This window comes from Megascapheus bottae, chromosome 24, assembly GCF_031878675.1.
Source record: "Megascapheus bottae isolate mThoBot1 chromosome 24, mThoBot2.hap1, whole genome shotgun sequence".
In the NCBI taxonomy this organism is placed as follows: Eukaryota; Metazoa; Chordata; class Mammalia; order Rodentia; family Geomyidae; genus Megascapheus; species Megascapheus bottae.
In genome coordinates this window covers 20,146,567-20,169,427 of record NC_143532.1, presented here as the reverse complement: position 1 = coordinate 20,169,427, position 22,861 = coordinate 20,146,567, and the positions used below count along the sequence as shown (strand labels likewise).

The window sequence follows — 22,861 nt, the reverse complement described above, 5'->3', positions numbered from 1 at the left end:
ATCTGGAATTCCCATTGGTGAATCAGGTATGGGTTCCGCCTCCTCGTGCCCATTGGGTGGCGCTGGGGAGTGTGGGTAAAGGGGCAGGCTGGGAAGAGTAGTTCCAGCTGGGAAATGGCAGCTTGACTATCGCCGCGCGGCTTCTTACCTTGAGAAATGAGTGGCAAACGGCCTGCTGTGTTCGACGTGGTCTGGGTGAGGAAAAGGGAAAAGAAGGAGGTGATAGCAGCGTTTTCGGACGCTGTGAAGGAAAATGGTGTGAAAAAGCAGGTGGCTGAGGCGTGGAGCCACAGGACGCCCTTCAGTCACGGTAATAGGCTGGGGAAGTCGCGGGGGGGGGGGAGGGGGAAGGGCTGGGGGAGCCGCGGAGGTTCTGGAAGCCTTGGAAAAGGCTTGGGAGGCTCGTGCCGAGCGCCGGGCTGCCTAGAAGGCGGGGTCGGAAAGGCCACGACCGCTCTTGCCTCGGGTGCTGCTGACTTTCCTTTGAAATTCGGTTTGAAACGTGGGCAGTGATGGCCCGAGATTGTGGGAAAGCGAGGGCCTAGAAATGTGTAAGGGGTTGAATCGGAGCGGCAGCGGGGCGTTCTTGGTTTGGAACCGTAGGTCCTCGACTTAGAATCCTCACTGTGCACCCTGGGGCAGCAGACTGACTTCTCCAAGCTTCCGTGGGATTAATTAATGGTTATTAAATAGGGATCGTGTAGCGTCAGCAAATATCTCCATGAGTAGAATCATTGAACATTTGAGTTGCTTATGTAATTTTCGAGTAAAAGTCATGTTCTGTAGTGTCTTGGGGGTTTAACCAGGCATTCATTCCAGACTCATCTTTGAAGTCACCACCTTCCAGAAGATGACTTCTGAGCCAGGCGCACGTGTCTCACGCCTTGTAATCCTACTCAGGAGGCGGAGATCCTGAGGATCGGGGTTCAAAGCCAGCTCGGGCACAAAAGGCCGAGAGACTCTGATCTCCAGTTAGCCACCAGAAAACCGGGAATGACGCCGTGGCTCAAAGCCGTAGAGCGGCTAGCCTTGAGGGATAGTGTCCAGGCCTAGAGTTCAAGATCCACTACTGACCAAAAACTAAGGCTATGAACTTTGCTCCCCAAAGTATTCCACAAGGTTTGTTTTGGTTTCAAGTGCGTTGGAGAGGTGAATCCTGGTTGTTCTGGAGGCAAGCAAAGCCAAAGGGTTACCTTAGTGTTATAAAGTGCTCCCATCTATGGATGACATTAGTGATAATATCTACACCAGAGTTGTTGAGTTGAAATGAGTGGATTCATGTAAAGCACCACTGAGCCAGACATTTAGTAGGCAGTAGTGGCCTTGTAATAGTCATCTAGCCTGTTGGAGCCTGTAGAAGCAGTGGTGGGGTAGAGTTAAAAAGAATTAAAAGACGTTGTGCTTGAACTGATTTTTCTTTTTTTAAGGCACCAAAACTCCAGGAAACCTGAGGTAGAGTTGAAGACAAATTACCACATAGTATTGCTAATCTCATTTTTCTAATTACTGTTCTTTTAAGTCTGGGGAAGATGAATCCTGAATCAAAAATATGTCCAATCCAGTCATCATTAAACATTTTGTGTGGGGGTGGGGTGAGGCATGGGGCTTGAACTCGGACCTGGGCGCTGTCCCTGAGCTTTCAGCTCAAGGCTACTGCCCTACCCTTTAGCCAAGCCCCATTTCCCTATTCTCAAGGTTAATTGGAGATAAGAATCTCAGGTCTTTTTGTGCCCAGGCTGGCTTTGAACCTTGATCCTCAGATCTCAGCCTCCTGAGTAACTAGGATTACATGCGTGAGCCAACGCACCCAGCTCATTTATTTGTTTTTAAAAAGATCTTGGGAGAGCCAGGAGTTTGGCCTAGAGGTAGAGTGCTTGCTTAATATGCACGAAGACCCAGGTTTGATTCCTTGGTACCACATACATAGAAAAAATCCGGAAGTGGTGCTGTGGCTAAAGTGGTAGAGCTCTATCCTTGAGAAAAATCCAAGGGCAGTTGTTCAGCCCCTGAGTTCAAGCACCGGGACTGGCAAAAAAAAAGTCCTTGGGAGCCAGGCCTGATGACTCACACCTGTAATCCTAGCTACTCAGGAGGATGAGGTCTGAGGATCAAGGTTCAAAGCCAGTCCGGGCATTAAAGTCCATAAGACTCTTATCTCTAATTAACCACCAGAAAACTGGAAGTGGCACTGTGGCTTAAGGGGTAGGGTCATATCCTTGAGCTGAAGAGCTCAGGGACAGAGCCCAGGCCCAGAGTTCAAGCCCTACCACTGAAAAGGAAGAAAAAAAGTTCTTGAGCTGGGAGTTTGACCTAGTGGTAAGAGTGCTTGCTTAGAATGCATAAAGACCAGGTTCAATTCCTTGGTACCACTCTGTACACATGTACAGAAAACACCAGAAGTGGTGCTGTGGCTCAAGTTGTAGAGTTCTAGCCTTAAAAAAGCCCAATGACAGTGCCCTCGCCCTGAGTTCAAGCCCTAGGATTGGCAAATAAAAATAAAAAATAAAAAGGAAGGAAGAGAAGAAAAATAAAAAAATGTTAAAAAGGCTTTTTTTCAATTTAATGGCATCAGTTATAGCCATTTTAAGGACTGGCATTTTAAGCACGGTACCTTTAGAAGTTAAGGTCTACAAGACATGTGAAAGGGTATCAATGTATGTGAATTAATGCACCTTCTATCTGGCAAATATCATGTAACCCTTTTACTAATTACAATAAAAAACAAAAAAGAAAAAAAAAAGAAGTTAAGGTCTAAAAGTAAAAAGGAAATTAAGATAGATTAAAATTATTCCCCCAGTCTTAGACTTAAGTGTTAGGTTCTCAAAAATGTATGACCGTTCTTTTTTAATGTCTTCTCTGGTGTATTACTTGGAGATTAAAGATACAGAGGGGCTGGGTATAGTGGTGCATATCTCTTTTCCCATCACTTGAGAAACAGAGGTATGAGAATCTTTAGGAGACCAGCCTGGGATATGGTACCTTGTCTCAAATAATATATGAATAAATAAATACAAAAGGGAAGACAACCATAGTATTTTCCTTTCCAACAGAAGCTATTGTCATGGACACAGAACCTTTTCTTCACTGTGTGATCCCAAACTTCATCCGAAGTCAAGAGTTCTTGGAAGGGCTTCAGAAGGAACTTTTGAACTTGGACTTCCATGAAAAGTATAACGATTTGTATAAGTTTCAGCAGGTAATTATTTCCCTGATGCATTTGCTCCTCCAGCTCAGACATTCATGAGCTGTAAAATCAGTATCTTTCTTAAATTTTTTTATTGTTACTTAAAGGTAATGTACATAGGGGTTATCATTTCATAACAGTATCTTTAAGACCTAGATTTTAGATTGGGTTTGCCTTGGTCCTTGCCTTGATATTGTTAACATAATTAACTGATAGTTATGTGTTAGGTGCTATAATTATTTTAAGACAATTTTGACAATTTCTTCCCTGTAAGACTTTAAGATGATAGTGTCAGAACAGATAAAATTTTAAAGAATGCATTAAGCTAATAAATGATGCATTATACTGTGGAGTCAAGTACAAAGCAAAGGTCTTAATTCTTATACCAAAATCTTCCTAATCTTCCCTACCTGAATCTGTTTTACCTTTATGTTTCCCCATCTCAATTAACGGCCCCTTGATTTCAGGCCAAAATGAATTATCCTTGACTCCTTCCTCTCTCTCATCCCTCTTATCCAGTGTATTGGTAAAATTTTCTGTCTACCTTCATAATTTATCCAGAGAAAAACACTTGCTACCACTTCCACTGCCAGCAGGCAGTGAGTCTTTGTCTATTAGTATAATAACCAGTATCCCACTCCTACCATCTTACACAATAACATTGTGTTCTTTGAAAATGTAAGTGGACCCAAGTAAATTTCAAAGCACATTCAGGACGGAAGGAAAAATTCAAAGGGTTCAGCACAAAAACATGTTCACTTAAAAATGACCAAAGCAGCATTACTTATAGTAGTCACTATGTAGGAGCCACTGCTGGGTGCAGGGCTCATGCCTGTAATCCTAGCTACTCTGGAGGCTGAAATTTGAGAATGGAGGTTCCTACCCTGGGACTCTTTATCTCCAATTTTTCACTAGAAAATGGGAAGTGGGGCTATGGCTCCAGGATAGGGAAGTAGCCTTGAGCTGAGGAACTCAGGGACAACACCCATTCCCTGGGGTAGGCAGTGGCCTAGATCTGAAAAGCCAGAAGTGGTGCTGAGGCTCAAGTGGTAGAGTTCTATCCTTGAGAGAAAAAAATCCAGGGTCAGTCCTCAGGCCCTGAGTTTACACCCAAGACTGGCAAAACAAAAAACAACAACAACAAAAAAAACCCTGTTAAATTGTAAACACAAAGATGTGATGAACACATACATCAAAACATTTAATTATGAAAATTGAAAGTGGAAAGTTTTATGTGAATTTTACTTTAAAAGTAAATGAAATCATTATTGCCCCTTTGCCTAAAATCTCCATTGATTCCTCATTTCATTGAGTAAAAGCTGTATGAAACCCCCTCTTACTCTTACATTTTTTGCTTTCTTTTTTTTTTTTTGCCAGACCTAGGGCTTGAATTCAGGGCCTGAGCAGTATCCTTGGACTTTCTCAAGGCTAGCACTTGACCACTTGAGCTACAGTACCATTTCTGGGTTTTTCTATGCATGTGGTACTGAGGAATCAAACCTGGGTCTTCATGCATGCTAAGCAAGCACTCTTACCACTAAGCCAAACTTCTGGTCCCCCTTACCTTTTTAACATCATTTTCTATTGTTCTTCCACTTGCTCTGCCTCATTCACTGGCTTGATAGGCTTGCTTCACCTCACTGAAGTCCACCCTCACCTCCATTTACAATTGCAGACTATTCCCAACTCTCAGCATTCCTCATTTCTCTTTATCCTGCAGATTTTTCCTATGTATTTGCCACCTTTATTCTAATCTACTTTTTTTTTTTTTGCCAGTCCTGGGCTTGAGCTCAGGGTCTGAGCACTGTCCTTGGACTTTCTCAAGGTTAGAGCTCTACCACTTGAGCCTCAGCACCACTTCCAGTTTTTTTTCTATGCATGTGGTACCAAGGAATCGAACCCGGGTCCTTGTGCATGCTAGGCAAGCACACTACCACTAGGCCAAACTCCCGGCCCTCTAATCTACTTTTGCTTAATGTTTATCCCCCCTAACAGATTTTCTAGATATCTACCTGTCAATTGATTGAATACTCTAGAAAGACTAAACCACATAACAAAGTCAGCACTACCAGATGGAAGTGCCATGTATCAAACCCTTGCAGGCAGTTGGCTTTGTTATCCAGGCTTCTAAATATAGTGTTACTGCCAGACTCTTCCCTAGTCTACCCTGTGCATCTATTACGTTCTAACAGGAAATACTTTTTTTTAATCTTTTGCTTTTCCATGATCAAGTCTGATGATTTGAAGAAAAGAAGAGAGCCTCATATTTCAGCATTAAGGTAAACAAGTAACCATATATGTTGGGTATCAAATATATTTTAGGCAGAGTGGTAAGTACATTAAACGTTACAACATAGTATTTGTTGACATCCTATTTTGTACAGGAGAAGAAAACTGAGAAACTTCAAGTCTACTCAGTTAAAATTAAGGGAGATAGGATTCAATCCAAATCCGATTGATACCAAGGTCCAAAGCCCAATTGTGTGTGTGTGTGTGTGTGTGTGTGTGTGTGTGTGTGTGTGTGTGTGTGCCTATCCTGGGGTTTGAACTCAGGGGCTGGGTGCTGTCCCTGAACTGTTTTGCTCTTAAGACTTGAGGCACAACTCCACTTTGGGCTTTCTTTTTGGTGGTTAACTAGAGGTAAGAGCCTCAAGGAGTTTCCTGCCTGGACTGACTTCAAACTGTGATCCTTAGATCTCAGCCTCCTGAATAACTAGGATTAAAGATGAAGAAACTAGCATCTGACTATTGCCCACTTTTTTTTTTTTTTTTTTTTTTTTTTTTGGTTGTGGGATTGACTCTGGGCCTGGGCACTCTCCCTAAGCTCTTCAGCTCAAGTTTATCACTCTACCACTTGATGATCCATGGCACCATTTCCTGTTTTCTGACTCTGGGCCTGGGCACTCTCCCTAAGCTCTTAAGCTCAAGTTTATCACTCTACCACTTGATGATCCATGGCACCATTTCCTGTTTTCTGGTGGTTAATTGGAGAGAAGAATCTCAAGGACTTTAGTGCCCAGGCTAGCTTTGAACTGTAATCTTCAGATCTCAGCCTTCTGAGTAACTAGTAATACAAACGTGAGCCACAAATTCTTATTGATAAAACTTTCAACTTCAGCCAGGTGCCATGCCTATAATCGTAGCAACTCAGGAAACTGAAATCTATGTATGGAACCTAAAAAAGGTATTTCATAGTGAAATTTTGCAGATCATCCTAAAGAATTGAGGTGCAGTAAGAATACTAAAGATTGAACCTAGGGTCTTTTATGTGCTGAGCAAAACTCTACCACTGAGCCACACCTTTAGACATTTTGTCTTTTAGATAGGGCTTTACTAACTTTGCCAAATCTGGTCTTAAAATACTTCTTTCTCTACCTCTTGAGTAGTTAAGATTGCAGGTGTACTCTTATCTCACCTGGACTATAGACTAGAAATTTAGTTATAAGCTAAATATCATTCCCATTTAATTAGTTTCAATTAAATACATTTGGATTAGGGTAATCAAAAGAATATTAAGGAGCCTGGGAGCTTTCAGCTCATACTTGTAATGCTAGTTCTCAGGAGGCAGAAATCGAAGGATCACAATTCAAATCTAACCTAGGGGAAAAAGGTCAGATTCTTCAATTAATCATCAGAAAACAGGAGATGGAGCTGTAGTATAAGCAGTAGAACAGTAATAGACTTGAGCAAAAAGAACACAGGTACAGTGTCTACCCTTGGATTCAAGTCCCAGGACTGATACAAATACATACATACTTTGAGCTAATACTTCTTTTTTTTTTTTGCCAGTCCTGGGGCTTGAACTCTGGGACTTGGCACTATCTCTGAGCCTCTCTGTGCACATGGCTAGCATTCTACCACTTGAACCACAGCACACTTCTGGCCTTTTCTGTTTACCTGTTACCACGAAATCAAACCTAATGTTTCATGCATGCTAGGCAAGCACTCTACCACTAAGCCAATTCCCATCCCTACAACAAATTCTTTAAAAGCACTTTTAATTTGATAAAATTCACTGAGGTTTTTTTTTTGTTTTTTTTTTTTCCATATAAAAAGGTGAATTTACTGGGGAAGTAGTGATGAACTGACCAGCCAGGGGAAATAGATGATGAACTGACCGGCCAGGGACACAGTGCAGACTCGGGAGCTGACACTGTAACCCCGAGCAGCTCTCACGCTGGGTTTTTAAGGGCAAAACCCATGCGGTCGAACCTGGCCACACAGGTGGCCAATGGGATAGTTACATACACAGAGGGACCATTGCCAGCTCCAGCCACACTCAGGTAGCCAATAGGGTTACAGCCCAGTGTTTGAATTTCCCTATCACCTTAGTTGGAGTTGGTGGGCAAATTGGGAAGGTTTCCACACAAAGCAGGCCCACCCCCACCCAAGTGGATATCCCTCCTCATGGAGGGTAGGGAGAAGGTCAAGGTTGCCCCTCCCTAGAAGGGCAAAGGTGGCTGGGCTGTACCAGATATCCCTCCTCATTGAGGGGTTTGGGGATGTCAAGGTGGCTGGGCTGTACCATTGTCGATCTTCCACAATGGGGCGGGGGAACTCTTAGGCATTCTGGATGGCGCCAGTCCCTGCTCCCCTTAACACTCCCCACTGTTCTTTTAGCCTAGTCAAATCCTTGACTAGTTTACCTTAGTACAAACTGGGTTATACCGACTGAGGGTTTTTTTGTTATTGCTTTGTTTTGTTTTTTGTTGGTCGTGGAGCTTGAACTCAGCCTAGGTGCTGTCCCTGAGCTCTTCAGCACAAGGCTAGCGCTCTACCACATTGAGCCACAGAGCCACTTCCTGACTGAGTTTTAAATCAGTGAAAAGCTGGACACATGGCTCAAGTGGTAGAACATTTAGCCTAGCAAGTACAGGACCCTGAATTCAAACTCCAGCATGATCAAAAAGGTACAATAGTTTACTAGACAGATCTCTAGGGGCTGGGAATGTAACTCAGTGGTAAAATACTTGTCTAGCATTTGTGAAGAACTGGGATTCAATTGCAATATCACCAGAAGGGATACACAGACAGAAAGAAATCTTTATATAGAAACCATTTTTGCTGGTTCCCTTATAGCATAAGAACTTCTACAAAAGATTTTACCAGTTGTGCATTTAGTTGAGTATTCACTGCTATTGCCACTTAAAGTCATTATGGTCTTATATAACAGTGTCATCTAATTATTCATTAAATGGTGGTGCTAGTACATGTAATAAATACTATTTATAACAGGAAATACATATTTGATTTTAATCCCCATATTTGGCACAAAACTTCTGAAATCCCTGAAAATGTTGACATACATCAAGGTACAATAGACCTGCTGCATGGGGAAAAAAACCTTACTATAATCTCGAGAGATCAAAGCCAGTCTGTGCTATAGAAGGCCCTTGTCTCAAAAAAGTAAACAGGAACTTGGGATGTAGCTCAAGTGGCAAAGGGTCTTCCTAGAAATAAGGTCCTGAGATCAAACCCTAGCACTGCCAAAAGTATTTTAAAGAAACAGATCGATTAAGGCAGATGGAGAATCTAAGTTTATGGTAATTAAGTAACTTTTAGAAAGCCCCAAAGATGGAGGTGGAGGAGTGCTATTTAGTCAAGAGAGTTGTACCACCCCAACTTCCTGAAAACAAAATGGGCTGGCACTCTGTTGGCTAATCACCAGTGGTCTAGTGTTTAATCAGTCATGCTTATTTAATGAAGTTTCCATCGAAATCCCTCACTGAAGAGCTTTTGGAAACATGGGGAAACTGGGAAAGTGATGTGCCTGGAGCAGACGTGGAACCTCTGTGCCCATCCCCTAGTCCTTTGTCCTGTGAATCTCTTCCATCAGTTCCTAAGTTATACCCTTTAAAATAAACTAGTAAAGCCACTCACACCTGTAATCTTAGCTACTCAGGAGGTTGATCTGAGGCTTGTAGTTCAAAGCGAACCCAGGCAAGAAAGTCCATGAGACTCATCTCAAATCACCAGAAAACTGGAAATGGAGCTGTGACTCAAAGTGGTAGAACACTTGAGTCTTTAGCACAAAGAGCTCAAGGGGAAGTGGTACTGGGGCTCAAGTGGTAGAGCCTGAGCCTTGAGCTGAAGAACTCAGGGATATCACCCAGACCCAGAATTCAAGCCCCATGACAAAAAAAAAAAAAAAAATATGTTTGGCTGGACACTCATGGCTCAAACCTGTAATCCTGGCTACTCAGGAGGCTGAGATCTGAGGCTCACAAAAGCCAGCCCAGCATGAAAATCTGTGATAACCTTATCTCCAATTAACCACCAGAAAATCCGGAGTAATGTTGCAGCTCAGATGGTAGAACATTAGCCTTGAGCTAAAGAGCTTAGTGGAAGCACCCAAGCCCAGAATTCAAGTCTCACCACAGATAAGGGGAAAAAAAAAAAAAAAGAGCTCAGAGACTGTGCCTATACCCTGAGTTCAAGCCTTATGACCAACATAAAAGTAAAATAAACTAGTAATGCAGTAAGTAAACTCTCTAGCCAATGAGTGAACTTGAGACTGGTATTACAGGGATCTCTCATTGATAGCCAGTCAGTTGGAAGACCAGCTCATAATCTGGTCTTAGATTGGTATCCAAAACTGGGGGTAATCCTGGGTATTAACTCCTGGTAAGTAGAATCAGAATTGAATTGTAGGATGTGCAGCTAGTTTCAGAGAAGATTTGTCAGTATGGAAAGAAACCCATAAATTTGGTGTTGGAATTTTTTTTTATAAGCAGCTTTTCTGGGGCTGGGAATTTGGCCTAGTGGTAAGAGTGCTTGCCTAGCATGCATGAAGACCCAGGTTCGATTCCTCCATCCCATATATATAGAAAAAGCTGGAAGTGGTACTGTGGCACAAGTGGTAGAGTTCTAGCCTTGGGAAAGCCCAAGGACAGTGCTCAGGCCCTGAGTTCAGTCCCCATGACTGGTTTAAAAAAAAAAAAAAAAAACAACAACAAGAAAAAAAAAAACAGTCTTTCCAACTATACTATTGAAAACATCTGAAAATCAGATAGAGTAAAATGATGATATGATAAGTTGTTGTAACAAAAGCCAATGTGTTCCCTTGGTAGGACATACTTTAAATTTAGGAGGAATAAATGACTAAAAGAATGAAATAAATGAGACTTCAGAGCTACAGTAGCTAAGGAACATTATTCTTAAACTATGCAAGTTTAAACTAAGGAACAGTTCTCAGGATCTCTTGAAAAAAATCTAAGAATGAGTCTCTTGAATAAAGTATGACCTCTAGGAATGAATGGTTGTGGCCCAAATCCAGATAGCGCCCACTCTATGAAATGACAGATTATCTTTTGTTCATACTTCTAGGAAACTTCTGTTTGAAGACTTCCGGACCTGGCTTTCTGACATTTCTAACATTGCCCTGGAATCAACCATTGACATGTCCTGTGCCAAATATGAGTTCACTGGTAAGGAAGATAAAGCCCTAATGTCTGTAAGATTTAAAGGCTTGTGCTGAGAATGTGGCTTAGTAGAGTGCTTGCCTAGCATGCATGAAGCCCTGGGTTTGATTCCTCAGTACCACATAAACAGAAAAAGCCAGAAGTGGAGTTGTGGCTCAAGTGGTAGAGTGCTAGCCTTGAGCACAGAGTGGCTCAAGGACAGAGTCCAAGCCCTGAGTTCAAGCCCCAGGACCAGCCCTCCACACACACACACATACATAAAATAAGATATAAAGGTTTTCATTCTACAATGATGAAAAGAAATCAGCTCAAATGTCTATACAATTAGCTATTATCTTGGCAGGGAAAAGGAGTGCTTCTCTTTCAGAGTGTGATGAAAGCTTTTGGTAGTATTTTCAGAAAAATTTTCACATTACACAGACATAACACCCTTGCATACAGTATCACAAAATACTAAGGTAACATTATGAATTCTATTGCTAGACTTCCTAAGAAACAACTATTGCTCTCAGTGCAATTTTCCCTTTTTGTATTTCAAAAATAGTGTTTGCTTAAGGGAAAAAGTTTGAACATATTGTTGGGACAAAACGCACCATATAAGCTATGATAATCACTTCTTCCTTCATCAAAAGTATCCATTGTCGGGGCCATGAGTTTGGCCTAGTGGTAGAGTGCTTGCCTCCCATGCACAAAGACCCGGGTTCAATTCCTCGGTACCACATACATAGAAAAAAGCCGGAAGTGGTGCTGTGGCTCAAGTGATAAGAGTTCTAGCCTTGAGAAAACCCAAGTACAATGCTCAGGCCTTGAGCCCAAGCCCAGGACTAGCAAAAAAAAAAAAAAAAGTATCCATTGTCACCTGCTTGGTGATATTAATGAAACCCTTTTTTTTTTTAAGTTTGGCTTTTCACTGAGGAAGAAAAAAATATTTGTTTTTTAATTTTACTAAATAAAGTTTTGATTTGGGTTTAGTCTTATCCACCGGCTAGGTAAGTATTAACTGGTTACGTTTTTTTTTTTGTTGTTTTTTTTTTTTTTTTAGAATAACTTGGTAATCTACATGAAAAGCCTGTTATAACTTCTGGGTTTTTTATTTGAAGGAAGTTCAAACCTACAGAAAAGTAAAATGGATAGGATAATTTATTTGTGTCCTGTTTTACTTCAAAGTAGATTGCGGTCATTATGCTCCACAAACCCTATGTACTTTTGTAACTCCAATAACATACCACAAACCATCAAATTAGGAAATTAACAGCCATCCATTATCCCTCTCTAATCCACAGCCCCCAGTCACATTTCATTATTTGATCCTTGAGACCTTATTCAGAGATTCTTACAAGGGAGCACAGCTACTCATATGCCTTTGACCACAAAACAACAGTCCTCTATCAGGGAAGATTATCTTCTTTAATCAAGTGCACAGATTTGGAGCAATATGGGAGGATTGGGATATGAGCCACAATAACCCGGTCACCCTGGTCACCCTGGTACTGGTGGGATGAGTCACAGCCAGATTGCCCTCCAGAATCTGTTGGGTTTTGATAGCAAAAGGATCTAATCTAGCTGGGCAGGTAGTGGCTCACGCCTGTGATCCTAGCTTCTCCAGGGGCAGAGATCTGAGAATCTAGGTTCAAAGCCAGCCCTGGACACAGGCACTAAAGGCAAACGGTGAGACTCTTATCTCCAATTTATCACTAGAAAAGAGGAAGTGGGGATGAGGTTCAAGGCATAGGGATCTAAGGATCTAGTCTAGGCTTGCCTATTACATTTACTTGTCCTGTCTCTTCAGTCTCCTTTAGCCTAGAACAGTGACTTCCCAGTCTAAACTGGAGTTCTATGATCCTGAGGTTCCTGAAGATGTATAGACTTACTTTTTAATACTTTGTTCCATTCGTCTGATATTGTCTTATAATTAGATTCAGTCATGTATTTTTGGCATGAATACTACAGAATTAATGTGTTCTTTTCACAGCATCCTCCTAGGAGGTAAATAGTTTGTATCATATTACATATTAACTCTGATTATTTGACTAAATAATCGTATTTGGCTACCATGTCAGTATGTGATAGATACCTTTAAGACTATGAGATGATCTCATTTTTCACAAACTTTAGTTCACTTATTTTAGCATCTACTGATGTTCCTTGCTAAATCACATGAAAGTTGCCAAATGGTGATTTTTATCATACAGTAATTTCTCCAACATTTATTATCATTCTACTACAAAGAAATTTTTCTCCATTATTCATTCAGTCCATTGGTATAGATTTTCTATTAGTAAAAAATGATAGAGGGCTGGGAGTTTGGCCTTGTGGTTGAAGTGCTTGCCTAGCATGCACGAAGACCCGGGTTCGATTCCTTGGTACCATCTACATACAGAAACGCTGGAAGTGGTGCTGAGGCTCAAGTGGTAGAGCTCTAGCCTTGAGAAAGTCCAAGGACAGTGCTCAGGCCCTGAGCTCAAGCCCAGGACTGGCAAAAAAAAAAAAGATAGATAAAAATCAAGATAGATCTAGATCTGGGCATAGTGGCATATATTGCCCTGGAAGACTATATGCAAAAACGTTTATAGTAGCTGTATTATCCATCTGTTTATGCAGTTTTCAGTATTAGCTATTTATCTTGTTTTCTAGGTTTTATTTCTATACTTACAGAATAGTAGAAATAGTGTCATTTTAAAGCTTGAGCTGACATTGCATCAACACAGTAAGCAAATTTCTAAAGTATGCATAACGCTATTGCAGATGCCCTTCTCTGCCATGATGATGAGCTGGAAGGGCGGCGGATTGCCTTTATTCTCTACCTGGTTCCTTCCTGGGACGTCAGCTTGGGGGGTACCCTGGACCTGTACAGCACTGACGGTAGGACAAGTGCATGCTCACCACCACCAGTGGCCCACTTGTAACTGAAAGTCCAGTTGCTCCACATCACCATTCTTACATATAAGTCCTTGCCATAGGAGATGAGAGCCATTCATTATGATGGCCACCTCTGGAGAATTAATGCCAGCCCACCTCTTCAAGTTGTGCTGGAAGTAATCATTACTCCTGAAGCAGAGTAAATCAATTTCAGATGAGAAATTAGGAGACCCTGATCAGGAAAGGGTAGAACACATACAAAGCTTCCTGTGGTTATGAATCTGCCAGGACTGCCCTACTTGACAGGAAGTTGTGTGTGTGTGTGTGGTGGGGAGGTGTTCTTTAAGTGACTCATACCAAAACTGACTTCAAGAAGCTCAGAACTTCCTCCAGCCCTCATCATTAATAAATAGGTGATGTGGTAATAACACACATCTCACGGCACATGTGAAGTGAGAGTAAAGCAGGTAGAAGAGTGAAATGAGACAGCTAGAAAATGGTTACTGGTAATGAGTAAAGAATGTGTTCTCTCCTGATGCAGAACACTTTCAGCCAAAGCAGATTGTCAAGTCTCTTGTCCCTTCGTGGAACAAACTGGTTTTCTTTGAAGTGTCTCCAGTATCCTTTCACCAGGTAAAGACTGTAAGCCACAAATATAGAGAGTAATAAGGTCACCATGCCTTCTGGTTACCCACTGTCTAAACATGACAGCTTCCGGTTGGACCAGGTTGAAGAACCCTTGAATGTGCCTCAGCTGTATCTCCCTCCTTCCTCATACTTTGTGTTTATAGGCTGCTGGTCTTGTCCTTGCAGGTGTCTGAAGTTCTGTCTGAAGAAACGTCGCGCTTGTCTATAAGTGGCTGGTTTCATGGTCCTTCAGTGACCAGGCCTCCCACCTACTTTGAACCCCTTATTCCTCGGAACCCTCACATACCTCATGATGTAAGGACAAATTACTAGAATTTTTACCTGAGAAACTCTAGCAATTAGTCATTGTAAATATTTTAAATAAACTCTTTCCCATTAGATTAGACTTCAAAACTTCTTCAATACTTCTTAAATTAACACTTTAGTACTTCTTAAACTTTTGATAATGTCTTTCAGAGTTTTCCGGCACTTTAGTCTTAATAGGAGACACAGGTGAGGATTTACCAACACGAAATGATGTAAAAACTCATAGGAATTATTAATTCATCTACTGCTTCTTTCTAAGCATGAAATTCTGTATGAATGGATCAACCCTACTTATCTGGATATGGATTACCAAGTTCAAATTCAAGAAGAGTTTGAAGAAAGGTCTGAAATTCTCCTGAAAGAATTTCTTAAGGTAGGACAGACAGCACATTTGGCTCTGCTTATCTTGTTGGCATGCAGTATTCCCTGAATGGAAGAATGGAAGCACTATGAGTTTTTTTTTTCAGTTGTGTGCTTAGTGGGTTAACTCCCCCCCTGATGATTCCACCAGAGGCCTAGTGGTACTCACATGTGCACACAATCCTGTGTCGTGAAAAGGAGTTATTTCCTAGTTACCTTTCTGTTCATTTGGTGAATGAAGATGGCACTTATTTCAGTATGAGACTTCTTTTTGTATATGTGTGTGGTTATAGGGCTTGAACTAAGAGCCTGGGTGCTGTCTCTGAACTCTTTTTCTCAAGACTATCTACTATTTTGAGCCACAGTTCCACTTCTGGTTTTCCAGTGGTTAATTAGAGATCACAAGACTTTCCTGCCCAGGCTAGCTCTGAACCACAATCCTCAGATCTCAGCCTTCTTAAGTAGATAGGGTCACAGGCATGAGCCAACACTACCTGGAAGTATTCGGTTTCTAATTGTTGGTCAACATATTTTATGTTAATGGGTCGGAGTGGTGAGGAAACGGGTTTAGTGGAAAGAGATGTAAAGTCAGAAACCCTGAATTTATGCCTGGTTTTGGTGTTAATAACTTGACTAAACCACTAAGCCTCTGAAGTTGTTTTGTTGGGAGTGAGGGGTTGTTTTTTTGTGCCTTCTTGACCTAGTGATTTCCCTTAGCTTTTTTGCTCAAGACTAGCACTATACCACTTAAATCATACTTCAACTCCACTTCTAGCTTTTTTCTGGTTAATTGGACCTAAGAATCTCCGAGAATTTTCCTGCTCAAGCTGGCTTTAAACCTTAATCCTCAGATCTCAACCTCTTGAGTAGCCTGAGCCACCAGCACTTGGTTTCTGAGCATTGTTTTGTTTTGTTTTCCTTTTATTCCTGTCCTGGGGCTTGATCTCAGGGTGTGAATGCTGTCTCTCTGAGTTTTTTTTGCTCAAGTCTAGCACTCTACCACTTGAGCCACAGCTCTCCTTCCCACTTATTGGTGGTTAAAGATGAGTCTCATAGACTTTCCTACCTGGGCTGGCTTCGAACCTCAATCCTCACATCTCAGCCTCCTAAGTAGAGAGAATTATAGACATGAGGCATCAGTGCACCACCTAAGTATTTATTGTCAACTGTACTGGGATAATACCTGTCTTGTCTTTCTTGCAAGGTTGTTGTAAATGGAAGGGAGATAATGTGCTATTATGACCTTACAAGTGATGGTGCTTGTCATGGAATTGTATTCCCAAGAGCTCGCCCTACATAAAAAGTACAGTGCAAGAATCCTCTATATTTTCTGTCTTGGAAATTTGAGGAGCATTATAGTTAACCTATTTAATTGAGCTTACTTAGTCCTGTGGGCCCCTTCCTCATTCATGTATTAACAGCTGGTAGGAGCTAGTAGGACACCCTGGAAAATTGCAGTAAAGATAAAATAGGTAAAGATTCTTGTGGGTATTTCAATAGAAAGCCACCTTGCATTGTACTTTACTTCTCAATTTAAATGAGGAAATAAGCTGGGATCAAGAATATCTGTGTTATACCAAAAATTTCATTGCCAAGAATTTCATTGGACAATGATTAAAGCAGTTTAATTTTTTCATCCTATCTTATTAGTGAGAGAGTCAGTATTATGATCCTTATTTCATAAAACCAGTAATTTGGCAAATGATATAAAGAATGGTCCAAATGGCACTTTGATTTAACTAAGGCTAAATTAGAATGAAATTTTTTGCTCCTTCTTGTCAGAAAGAACATTAAATGGCCCTTTTAGGAATGAATCAGCCATCCTGGTGTTTGGCAGAGCTGCCAGTCTGATAGGTAGTGTAGAAACAAAAAGAATTGCTAACTTTTTTTTTTTTTTTTGGCCAGTCCTAGGACCTGAACTTAGGGCCTAGGCGCTGCCCCTGAGCTTCTTTTGCTCAGGGCTAACACTACCACTTGAGTCATAACACCACTTCAGGCTTTTTCTGGTTATGTGGTACTGAGGAATCCCAGGGGCTTCATGCATGCTAGTCAAGCCCTCTACCACCAAGCCACATTCCCAGCCCACTAACTGGTTCTTTACTGGCTTGTTTTTCAGCCTGAGAAATTTGCAAAGGTCTGTGAAGCCTTGGAGAAAGGAGATGTCGAATGGAGTAGCCGTGGTCCCCCTAACAAAAGGTACACAGATAAGACCTTTGCATCTGTGCTCAGCACCTACCATTTTGCTGCATGCACATCCAATTATGGGACATTTAGTTAACATTTTCTTTCAAGAAACATCCAGTAGCAGGCCCTCAATAGAGTCTTACCATTGTCATGACTTGTTTTCGTAGCCATGCCAAGATTTAAGAAAAGAAGCACAAAGCTAATGATTATGTGGGTTTTTTGGTTTTGCTTTGAAATTTTTAGGTGGCACTGGGGATTGAACTAGAGGCTTTGTGTTTGCTAGACAAGGGTTCTATCACTTGAGCTACACTCCTAGCCATTACATGCAGCTTTTATTCCATGTGTGGTTTTGTGAGGCTTGGTGAACTTGGCATTGCTGCTTTTCAGGTTTTATGACAAAGCTGACGAGAATAAGCTCCCTGACATCCTGAAGGACTGCATGGAGCTATTTTGCTCCGAGGCATTGTTCTTGCTGCTCTCCAACTTCACAGGCCTGAAACTTCACTTCTTGGCCCCTTCAGAAGATGAGACTGAGGACAAAATAGAGGCAGAAGCAACCTGTGCTGCTGGTAGCACTGAAGAAGGTACTAGCCACACCTCCTCAGAGCCTGAGAAGAATCAGGCAGCTGTCCACAGCAGCCAGCAGAGCAGTGAACACACAGATTCAGATCCAGAGGAAGATGAAGCAAAGAGAGGTAAGCTGGTGTTAAAGAGCTGTCCTAATTTATTTCCGTTATCCAGTTACCATGCAGACATTTAGCAAATATTTTTTGAGTGTCTACTCTTGTAGATGCTCAAATTCCATTTGAGTCCCGGTGTTGGTAATGTATGCCCAAAATACCAGCAGTTAAGAGGCTGAGGCAGGAAAATCACAGGTTCAGGCCAGTTTAGGCCACATACCAAGATTCTGTCTCAAAAGCCTCATTTCAGGAACTAGAGAACAAGACCAATTCTCCACTCTCAGTTGCTTACATTTTGGTAGGGGATGACAAGTTTGATACACATATAACAAAGCATCAGATAACGTTAAATACTTAGCAATAAAATTAGGTCATAAGATAAGGAATAACCTACACCTCAGATGAGTGCCTGATCCATTATAGCCTGAGGAGCTACTACTTTTAGCTCAGCTCTGAATGACAAAAAGGATCTATGGGAAGCGCATTCTAGGTAGGAAACAGCCAGTGTATTTTATTGGACTAAGAGTAGTACAAACTGGACAGAAATACCACTAGGAGATAAAGAAGATGAAGGCTAGCAGCTTAGTTCTACTGAAAACCAGAAGTAGCCTGGGAAAATTTGCTTGAATTCAGACAGATAATTAATTAAAGGGAAGTAATTACAGCCAGAGGGATTTTTTTCAGATAAGATGAAAGGAAGGGGAAAAAAGACAGGAAACATTAAAAAATGAACATTCTGGGCATGATGGCATGCTTCTGTAATCCCAGCACTTATGAGACTGAGGCAGGTAGACATTGTGTTTGAGTACAGTCTAGCATAGGATGAGGGAGGAGAAAGAAAGGAAGGGGGGGGAGGAAAGGTAGACATAGAGAGGCAACATGATACAGGAACCCCCATAGATAATTTAGACCTCCTCACTGTGCAACATTAGTTTTCCTTGATGAGTGGCGCCCATGCCCAGCACTTAAACTGGTAAAGATAGGTGTTACCTCAAGAAAATCCAAGGACAGTGCTCAGGCCCTGAGCTCAAGCCCAGGACTACCAAAAAAAAAAAAGCTCTCAAAGTCCAAGCCCTGGGTTTAAGCTCCAAGACTAACACACATATATACACAAACACACACTGCCAGGTACAGTGGAGGTAGAAATGAGGGACTCACAGTTAAAGGCCGAGACTTCATCTCAGTCTGGCACAAGCATAAAAGCCAGACCCTGAGCAGGGCCCAGTGCCTCACTCCTGTAATCCTAGCTACTCAGGAGGCTGAGATCTGAGGGTCAAGGTTCAAAGCCAGCCCAGGCACAAAAGGACCTGAGACTCTCATCTCCAGTTAACCTTTAGAAAACAGGAAGTGGGACTTGGCTCAAGGGTAGCTCGGTAGCCTTGAGCTGAAGAGCTCAGAGACAGCACCCAGGCCAAGCTCAAGCCCCATGACCTCACTCCCACCCCCCACCCCACCCCCAAAAAAAGCCAGACCCTGTCTTGAAAATAACACAAAAATGGACTGGCAAAGTGGCTCAAGTGGCAGTGTCTGCCTGGTCAGGTTCAAACCCCAGTATAGTCAAAAATCGTTTTTGTTGTCAGATCTAGCTCTGCCAGTCATTATTTCTGCCTATTTATTCATTTATTTGTAGTTAAATCTCTATTCTATCATTTATACTTATTACAAAGAAATTGAAATTCAGCCTTTTCCCTCATAATCAGTCATGCCTGATTCCTAACAGTCATTTGTAAGACTAGTAGCTGGTAAACCAGCTAGTTAACTGAGGTTTATGGGAATGCTTTCTTCTAGTGACATATCATTCCTAATTACCATTCCCTTGCAGTCTGGCATTTCCATCCATGTTACTTAGACTTTGTTCTAGCTCTTCTGTTTTGTCTTGTTTTTCCTTAGAGTCAAGTGTTCCTACATGCCAAGGAGAACTGAGGCGGTGGAAGCCTGGTCACTACACCTTAGTCCATGACAACAGCAAGACCGAATTTGCCTTGGACTTACTTTTCTACTGTGGCTGTGAGGGTAAGAGGGAGGAAAATAGCAGTGAAGGACTTGTAGAGGGAGCGCCGTCTCTCCCGGTGACCCTATCGCTAAAACAATTACAAGTAGTTTGTTGCTGGGTGCTGGTTAGTTTGCCCCTGTAATCCTAGCTACTTGGCTGAGATCTGAGGATGGCAGTTCAAAGACAGTCCAGCACAAAAGTTCTTGAGACTCTTCACTTAACCACCAGAAAACCAGAAATGGCACTGTGGCTCATCATGATAGTGTACTAGCCTTAAGCTGAAGAGCTCAGGGACAGTGCCCAGGCCCAGCTCAAGCCCTGCCAATGAACCAAAAAAAAAAAAAATGTAATTAATGACCAAGATCCCAGAATCTCACATTAGAAAGCTATTAGAATATGGTTTTTATGATAGAGACAGGGAAGGGGCATTTGAAATGGTCCAAATCATAATTTTCTCCGTCTCCCAGGGCCAAAGTTTTTATACAGATATCCTTCTGTGCCATTCCTAGGGCTTGAACTCAGGGCCTGTGTACTGTCCCTGAGCTTCTTTACCTAAGGCTAATGCTCTACCACTTGAGCCACAGCTCTACTTCAGGCTTTTTTTGGTGGTTAATATGGATATAAGAGTCCACCAACCTACTCAGGCTGTCCGGCTTTGAACTGCAATCCTCCCCCGTCTGAGTAGTTAGGATTACAGGCATGAACCACCAGTGCCTGGCCAACATATATTTATCTTATTTCCTTTATTCAACAGTAGTTGACATATACCCATATTCCAGTTTAGCTATCTCGGAAAGGAAGCATTTAGGAACTAGTGCACAAGTCCTGGAGCTGGTGAGAGCTGAGTAATGTTTGTTTTCATCTTGTTAGGCTGGGAGCCAGAATATGGTGGGTTTACTTCCTACATTGCCAAAGGTGAAGATGAAGAGGTATGTTACTTCTGATGGTAAACTCTCCTTCCAGTTCTTGACAAACCTTTCATTCTTCAGAGACCTCAGCCAGAGTCTGCAGGTGATAAATCCATGCTGGCCTGCCTGACAGTGATTCTGATTTCTACAAGAAAATACTGAGCATAGAAGAAAGATGCTAAGAAATAATCACCTATCTTATGTATCCTATCTTATTGAAAAATAACAAATTAAGATGCTCATAATATATTCCCACAAATCTTTTTATGTAGTAATAAGGGGTGCTTGTGGCTCATGTCTGTAATCCTAGCTACTCGGGAGGCTGAGATCCGAGGAGCCAACCCAGGCAGGAAAGTCCGTGAGACTCTCATCTCCAATTAACCACAGAAAACGAAAAGTGGCTCTGTGGCTGAAAGTGGTAGAGCGCTAGCCTTGAGCAAAAGAGCTCAGGGATGGTACCCAGGCCCCGAGTTCAAGCCCCATGACCAACAAAAAACAACTTCTGAGCATTTGCTGCGTGTTAGAAAATTGTCTTGACAGCCAAAGATGAGATTTCTCCTCTGCTAAAGGATCCCCTATCCCCTGCTTAATCACTTACCATGGAAACCATCTGTTCCATGGTGAATCACTGAAGAGTTGAGAATGAGCTGTGTTCTGATATGTCATTGTGTTTGCCTATTTCAGCTGCTAACAGTGAGTCCAGAAAACAATTGCCTCGCATTGGTCTACAGAGATCAGGAAACTCTGAAATTTGTCAAGTATATTAACCACCGAAGCCTAGAACAAAAGAAAACCTTGCCAGACAGGACTGGTTTCTGGGACTTTGCATTTGTCTATTACGAATAACAAGACTGGGCAAATTGACAAAGTGAAGCTTCGCCAGTGCTAGGAAGGCTGAAAGAGCTGTGCGTGGTGTACAGGTGGCCGGGTGGACATTCTTCTCAAAACTGATTGTCTTTGCCAGGCTGATGGCACATGCCTGTAATCATAACACTCGGGCAGGAGGCTGAGGCTGATTTTTCAGCTGGAGGCCAGCCTGGGCAGCACAGGGAAAACTTGTGTTTAAATAAAATGAAATGTCTGAGTTGGGCACTATGTTTAAGTTTAAAAAGGGGGATTTTATTTTCATTAGATTTTTCATCTTCAAATTTTTTTTTTTTTTTTACTTTAGGGATTTTTGTGGGAAGAGAAAGGGTTAAAAATTGCTATAGAGCTTAATCTGGTTTTGCCACTTGCATCAGCCTCCCAATGGCTGGGATTATAGGTGTGTACCACCATACCTGGTCAGTTTAATCATTTGTTTAGTTTAACTGCACTCAAAAAAAGATCCCTTATAATACTGAGTACATTCACATTGTTAGAGTCATCATCAGTATCCAAAATGTTCCCATCTCCCCAGTGAATACTCTGTGCCCACTGCACAGTAACTCCCAGCTCTTATTTTCTCATTTCTACTATTGTGTTAACGTGATTATGAATATTCCTCCTCAGTATAATTATGTGGTGTGACTGATTGACTTACTGCCCGGGTGCCTCCAAGTCCCTCAGTGTTCCCAGTGATTTTTCTTTACTCATAAGCCATTGCAAATTGTATTCTTCCTAATCACACTGGTCTAGAAAAATCACAAAACCTTAGTTCTGATCCTTCTGGGCCTTCAAGTTCTGATACAATTTGACTCATTATAATTATTATCCCTCTATCCCACTGTGTGTGGGCTGGCTGTTCCAGTGACTTGTAGTAGACTCCTTGTACGTTGCTCCCTTGGAGGAGGGCTAAAAACCACATCGCCCCTCAGAAAACGCAGGTTGATAGAGACAGGCGTTTATGGCCACATGTGGTTGTTTACAGGTGCCCGCTGCTTCATGATGCGGTCTCTCCCTGATTCCTTGAGTCTTAGCTTCATGTATGGCTTTTGTTTGTTTCCCTGAATGCTGCATGCAAGATCAACTATAGGACTTGCCTTTTCTTCCCCTTTAAGAGATCTGCTGCTAAGAAACCATACCAAAATTCCAAGGCTCTAGTAAAAGAATGCATCCCTGTTCTCTCCTCAGAATTGCTCGTATTGTCTCCTGTCAATGGAGGAAAGATGCTGTTCTCACACCGCATACCTTTGCCATTTCTATTCGTCCTCCTATTTCCTGCCATTGCTATCATTTGTGTGAGATGGGATGTAATAAACAGGAAAACTTTGGCTCTTAAACTTCTTGTCTACCTTTCTCACTGATATCGTCAAACTTGTGAGGAATAATTCTCTCAACTTTGCATTTAAATGAGTTTCGCTTTTTTTTTTTTTTTTGCCGGTCGTGAGGCTTGAACT

General features: G+C 41.9%; 1 protein-coding gene across 2 annotated transcripts; it reads left to right on the top strand.

Moving 5' to 3' along the window:
* Window positions 1-92: 92 nt before the first annotated feature.
* Ogfod1 (2-oxoglutarate and iron dependent oxygenase domain containing 1) lies at window positions 93-21,627 on the top strand. Of its 2 annotated transcripts, XM_090357617.1 has the most exons (13): window positions 93-310; window positions 3,051-3,196; window positions 5,417-5,463; window positions 10,511-10,611; window positions 13,351-13,467; window positions 14,006-14,097; window positions 14,278-14,406; window positions 14,678-14,791; window positions 16,895-16,974; window positions 17,350-17,657; window positions 19,533-19,655; window positions 20,506-20,564; window positions 21,228-21,627. In XM_090357617.1, the coding sequence occupies exons 1-13, from the start codon at window positions 157-159 to the stop codon at window positions 21,387-21,389; spliced, it is 1,632 nt and encodes a 543-aa protein (XP_090213743.1). In that variant the 5' UTR covers window positions 93-156; the 3' UTR covers window positions 21,390-21,627. The 2 variants fall into 2 exon arrangements, with proteins under 2 accessions (XP_090213743.1, XP_090213744.1); XM_090357618.1 differs by lacking the exons at window positions 93-310; window positions 5,417-5,463 and having other exon boundaries at window positions 3,062-3,196.
* The last annotated feature ends 1,234 nt before the right edge of the window (window positions 21,628-22,861 follow it).